A 5,812-nucleotide genomic window follows, 5' to 3' on the forward strand; every position below is an offset into this window, starting at 1 on the left:
TTAACTAACTGCGCTTTTATTTTGACTAGACCTGGGTAACGCAGCGCGGCGTTGCGCCATTGCGCTGGTACCGTGGGTGGTGCTTCTGGCGCTGATACACCATTTGGCATCACGGTGGCGCCAGCAATGCAAACAACGTGGATATTAATTAACATTCTCTGGTTGCGCTGCGCTTGTTCAGTTGGCTTTACAAAAAGAGGCATGGCGCAATTGCGCGGATTCAATGCGCTGATAACAGCGATGACGCTGGCTTCATGGTATCAGCGCCCGCAAATTTGCTGCGTTACCCAGGCCTAGTTATAACCCATGATTCAATAATACAAGGTTAGATAATTATTGACAGCCGTGGTTTGACACTCCCTTACAAAAGGTTGCATTTACGAAGGATGGGGGAAAGGGGAGGAATGAAATGCATTGCTGCGACAATGGTAGTAGAAAAGTACCCAAAGTAGGCAAATAGTTGTGAAATTCCTTTTGTAACTTCTAATGTATTTGCAGGAAATCTAGCATTTTAAACGAAATATTGAACGAAATGTTAATATATCTATGTGAACTACGCAATTTTTGTGTTATTTAGCCGTATAACAACTGCAAAAAGACTCAAAATTAATATAAAACTACTATGAGATTTATGTAAACATCCAATTTAAAAGCAGTTTATGTTTTCATCAGTTATATGTGCTTCATATACATATATAAATAAACATATTGCACAAAAGCTTATACTTCCATTTCACAGCAAAGCAAAACTTTCTCCAAGTTAATTGGCAAAGAAGCAACACTTTGCCACTGCTAAGGGAGCAGTGCGAGAGAGACAGTTTATCAAACCTTGTATTATTGGATCATGGTTATAACCCTAATTGGGATAATGACACTTTTGAGTCTAAATCATATTTTCCAGCTCTCAAGAAAAGCAAAAAAAGCATATGAAAAAGAAATTTTCTATTAAAGTTTCTTCTGCGCAAAAATACTTCCGCCACTCTTTTCTGGCAACATAGAAAGTAGAATTCTACTTAGTAAGGGTTATAATATCTAAGCGCGGCCGAAGGCCGCCTACGCAGCAAGAATTTCTGCGCAAAAATACTTCCGCCGCTCTTTACCGGCAAACCTGAAAGGAGAATTCTAGTAAGTAAGGATTATAATCCCTAAGCGCGGCCGAAGGGCTATAGGCGTTGACAAGAAAATAACGTAGGTAAAGACAGCTTTTATGCCAGTGGTTTGGTAAAAATTTTATCATTACTCTTGCACATTCCAAATTCTTTTGGTTTGCGAAATTAAATGAGGGATTTGGATTTTTTTCGCCTTTTCGTTTGGAAATTCGTCACTCCTTATATAATTACATAATCCCAAATAAAAAAAATTGGGTTTATGTCACTACAAAAGGAGTGACATAATCCCAAATTTTAAAATTGGAGTTATGCTACTTGGGGCTATGTCACGGCACCGATTGCTAAGTACGAGGCCTTATGTTAGGCAAAAAGGGGAGTATAAAAGACTCAAATGGAGGAAATTAGCCTATGCTTACAGAAGATATGTAATAAACTAACCGACAAGAGTTTACCTGGTAAACCCAAATAAAGGTTAAATGTTAAAAACTTTTTAAAAAATGTAAGTAAAATCTGTAGAAAATTAACAATAAACTACTTTTACACAACATCTATAAAGGGCCTTTTATTTAGAAAAAAACCTATGCGACAGTTATTATTTTACAACCTGTATATGATAAAAAATGAATAGCTGGAAAAAGGAGTACAAAGGAAGTACAAAACTAAAAAAAGGAGTACATTTCCAGATTTACTTTTTTGGGGAGTAAATTGCAATGAAAAGCAGTACGTTTACTCCCAAAAGCAGTACGTCTGGCAACCCTATCGTGATCACTATTTTCCGCTATATTAAGCAATTTAAATTTATTTTGTCTTACAATTTTATTAAAAATACCTTTACAAACCTCTTTTCCTTGCTAGCGTCCATTTTTGTTTACTTTTACATTTGGCATTTCTCTTCTTCTTTGCAAAAATAATCGATAAAACTAGGTTGGACACCGAAAAGTTAACGGTTAAATCTGAGATTATTTTATAATTACAGATTAACAAGGGAAGAGTTTTGTATGGCTGATCTCTTTTTATAATTACAGATAAGGGAGTTAAGCTCGAAAATGAGGATAATCTATTTATATATAAACCTATTATTACTTACATTGCAAAATATATCACATATATCGCTGCATAAGTATGTATATCACACCGAATAAGAGAAATAGTATACTTAAATTATAAAATAACCCAATTCTATTGCAAAACGTATACAAATTCACGCTTTTGTTTTGGTTTTCTAGCTCAATAATAATACTCTCAGTGATGCATTTTCTGTTAACGAAAATCTTGCATGATGTTCTCCAAAATTAGCTCCGAGCAACTTAAAGTTAAATATCTTCTTACTGCTCTTGTTAAATTAAAAAAAAAAAATGGTTGAATTCCAGAATAACATAATAGAATCATGTATGGAATGAAGAAAAAAAATATTTATTTATTCCTATCACGAATATTCTGTCGAAATCAAATAATGAGTACTCGAATGCCTACGTATTTGGCCAATCTTCTCCAATTTGTGGGTCGTGTCTTGATTTAAGTAACTCGTCACAAAACAGTATGGGAATATGTACATATCATATATGTGTATTATTGTATATGACTATAATTTATAATAGAAGTCATATCAATTTATTAAACATGTTTCACCATTTAAATTAATAAATCTAAATATATGTGCTTTTACGTTTAATATGGTTGACATTTAACTAAATTATTTCATTACACATATTCTTTAGATCACTTCGACTTGTAAACAATAGTACTATTAGTATTATCAAAAAAAAAAAAAAACAATTACGTTAAGTTGTATTAATAATGTGAAGCGAATCTTTATTATTTCATACATTCGGTGCTAAAATTGTTCACCACATTAAATTGCTGCACAACACCCTAATTGCCGAAAAAGCGTTGTCTGCAACCCTAAGGGTCTGATTATGCATACTTCGCATAACTTCGCACAACCATTTGTACCAGTCCAATAAAAATATTACTTAAGAAAATGTGAAGCAAAATCTAAACTCAACAGATCGCTAAGTTTTTAAAAGTTCTGCTAATTTCTGGGTAATGGAACACATACAAAATACATACGAAATTTCAGTTTGAAGTTTATGCGAAGTTGTGCGAAGTTATGCGAAGTATGCATAATCAGACCATTAGTCCTTTCTGGGGACCAAATTTGGCGAAAAGAACAGCTCAGTTTGTTCACTGGATATACTGAGGATGCCAGCTCTTAGTTCTCGCACAATTCTTATACAGAGAAGCATGACCATCCTTGGCACACTGCTTTCTTATCCGATTTAACTTTTTGCCTTGACCATGTGCTTTTCTCAAGTAGCAACATAAAGATGCACCTTATGAATATTCTCGATTTTATAGAATAACTAAAATTCAAATTTTTTGAAATTGTTTTAATAACGAATCACTACAGTTTGATTGTAAATAACTATGTACATGTGTATAGTAAAATTATTTTCCATAAACTTATCGTTTGAAACCTAATTTCGTATTTTCGCTACTTTAACGCAAAGAATGCTGTGTTCGTAAATAATTCCATAAGTCGCGCGCTGTCCGTATGCTGACCATGAATTGACAGAGCTTTGTCTCAATTAAACAGAGAATGATAAATTTTGCCCGTTTGTCTTTAAGTAGAGACTAGACAAGACAAAAATAATTATTTGAGGTAAAATTAAGTTTCATTTACTTACCTCTTCATTGTTTTCGGGTCCATTTTCAACAACCGTCCACAAATTCTCAGATTCTAGATAGGCTCGTACTGTCATAGACCAAGCTTTATAGTTGTCGAGCCCTTTGAGTTTCTCAATTTGCAGCTGCAGAGTCATTTTATTATTATTTTACTCACTTTGTTGATAATAATATGTACATATGTAAATATTATCAGAAAACTGTAACGTTCACTAAGTCGTTCGAAACAAAACTGAACATGAACAGCAAAAGAAAATTGAAAAGGTATTGAGCATATGTACATATCTATGTAAATGTACATACATAAGTATATGCTCATATGTAGTCTTGCCCTTTTCATCATTCGACTGCAAAGCAATATGGCTAAAAATCGTTATTTTTGCTACAACTTGGTCAAGTGGGCAGGATTTTGAAAAGAAGATAAAAATATGAAACAATGGCAATGGCTGTAGGGCGAGAAATATGAACGAAACTTGACAATGAAATTGGCTAGTAGGGCATACATATGGATGCACATATTTATATACATATGTACATATATACACAAAGGGTGAGCCATCGCACAGTATCAGATTTGACCTTCTTAGCTGCATTTAAAGGCCTGCGCAGAGAGGTGCGGTACGGTACAGGGCGGTATAATCCCGTACAATATGCGGTATGAAATACCATGGGCATTGTTGCCATTTTAGCCGTTTTCCGGCTACCATATAAGCTCTGATCCAATACTTCTCGTGCAAAATCCTGCAAAATTACTCTCTGAAGTGAGAGTAAAAAGTGAGTAACAACAAAAAAAGTACGGGAACAAAAAAAGCATTTTTCCTGTAAAAACGTCAACCAGTGATCAATTGACACTTTTCATGATTTCACCAGAAGAAAAAGTTCGGGTAAAATCTTGAACCTTCATTCTCTACACAACTCTCCAAAAATCGCTCTCATTTACAGGATTTTGGAGGAATTTGGAGTACGGGATCATTTTTCCTGTAACTTCCTGTAAGTTCGTGTAAAAACCTGTAAGTTCATGGAGTACTGGATCAGAGCTATAATAAATAATAAGTAAGCGGGTTTGGAACGTACTTTTTTATTTAAAGTGAAAATTATTTCATAAGTAACAAAACGAAAGACAGTAATCAAATTTATATGCTTTTAATAATACTTTAGTGTGTACATATCTGATATAAGTAATTTAAGGGATGTAGAAAAACACGATGCAAAAAAAAAAATAATAAAAAAAATCTCGCTTACGTTAGTTTGGCGGTTAGGGCTCGATACGGTTAATTCCAAAATTTATTTAAAAAAATTCAGTGCAATGTAAAACAAAAGTATGGGTACCAAATGAAATATGTTTTTTTGGTTCACAAGGACGAATAGAAATTGAAAATGTACCTCTTATCTATTTTATTTTATTTTTAAGCTAATAAAGTTAGTCCTGAACATATAATTTTTTCAAAAATAAGAATTGAAAAATTTCAAGGATATTCAAGGATAAAATTATGAAAGAGTATTTTCAATACCTACCCGTCCCCTACGGACCGAAAAATGTAATGTGTTTTACCTGTACACAATCTTTTCTTTCATTTGATACCCATACTGGTTTCTTAAGTATATTTCACTGAAATTTTTAAATCATTTCTTGAATTACTCATATCTTTCAAATTTCAAAGTTCTTTTTAAAAATTAAAAGAGAGAGAAAAATTAAGAACGCAGTTTTACTATATTTGGCCCTTGGTTTAGCGAATATATTGATTTCTTTTGTGTGCAAAATTGCCTGTCGCAAGGTATTATATGTATATTGAGCTACACATTTATAAAAAAAATGTTAAATACAATAACATAAAGCGTTTCTATTATTGCCACCAGTGCAAATTACAAATCCCGAGATCCCGGGATTCTAGAGAAACAATCCCGGGATTTTTGGGACTTAAAAAATACCGGGATCCCGGGATCCCGGGCTTAACATTCCTAGTGCATACTACATGTAAATAAATGACCTTAATAACACTAAGTAACAAAAAAAAAAA

General features: G+C 33.3%; 1 protein-coding gene across 1 annotated transcript; it reads right to left on the bottom strand.

Annotated features, from left to right (window-relative positions):
- Positions 1-3,481: 3,481 nt before the first annotated feature.
- LOC108382182 (uncharacterized) lies at positions 3,482-4,150 on the bottom strand. The gene is made up of 2 exons (XM_017638579.1): positions 3,797-4,150; positions 3,482-3,743 (listed from the first exon to the last, which is right to left on the bottom strand). The coding sequence occupies exons 1-2, from the start codon at positions 3,929-3,931 to the stop codon at positions 3,609-3,611; spliced, it is 270 nt and encodes an 89-aa protein (XP_017494068.1). The 5' UTR covers positions 3,932-4,150; the 3' UTR covers positions 3,482-3,608.
- Between the last annotated feature and the right edge of the window lie 1,662 nt (positions 4,151-5,812).

Source organism: Rhagoletis zephyria, unplaced genomic scaffold (assembly GCF_001687245.7).
Source record: "Rhagoletis zephyria isolate East Lansing unplaced genomic scaffold, Rhagoletis_zephyria_1.1 Rzeph_scaffold_25623, whole genome shotgun sequence".
Lineage (NCBI taxonomy): Eukaryota > Metazoa > Arthropoda > Insecta > Diptera > Tephritidae > Rhagoletis > Rhagoletis zephyria.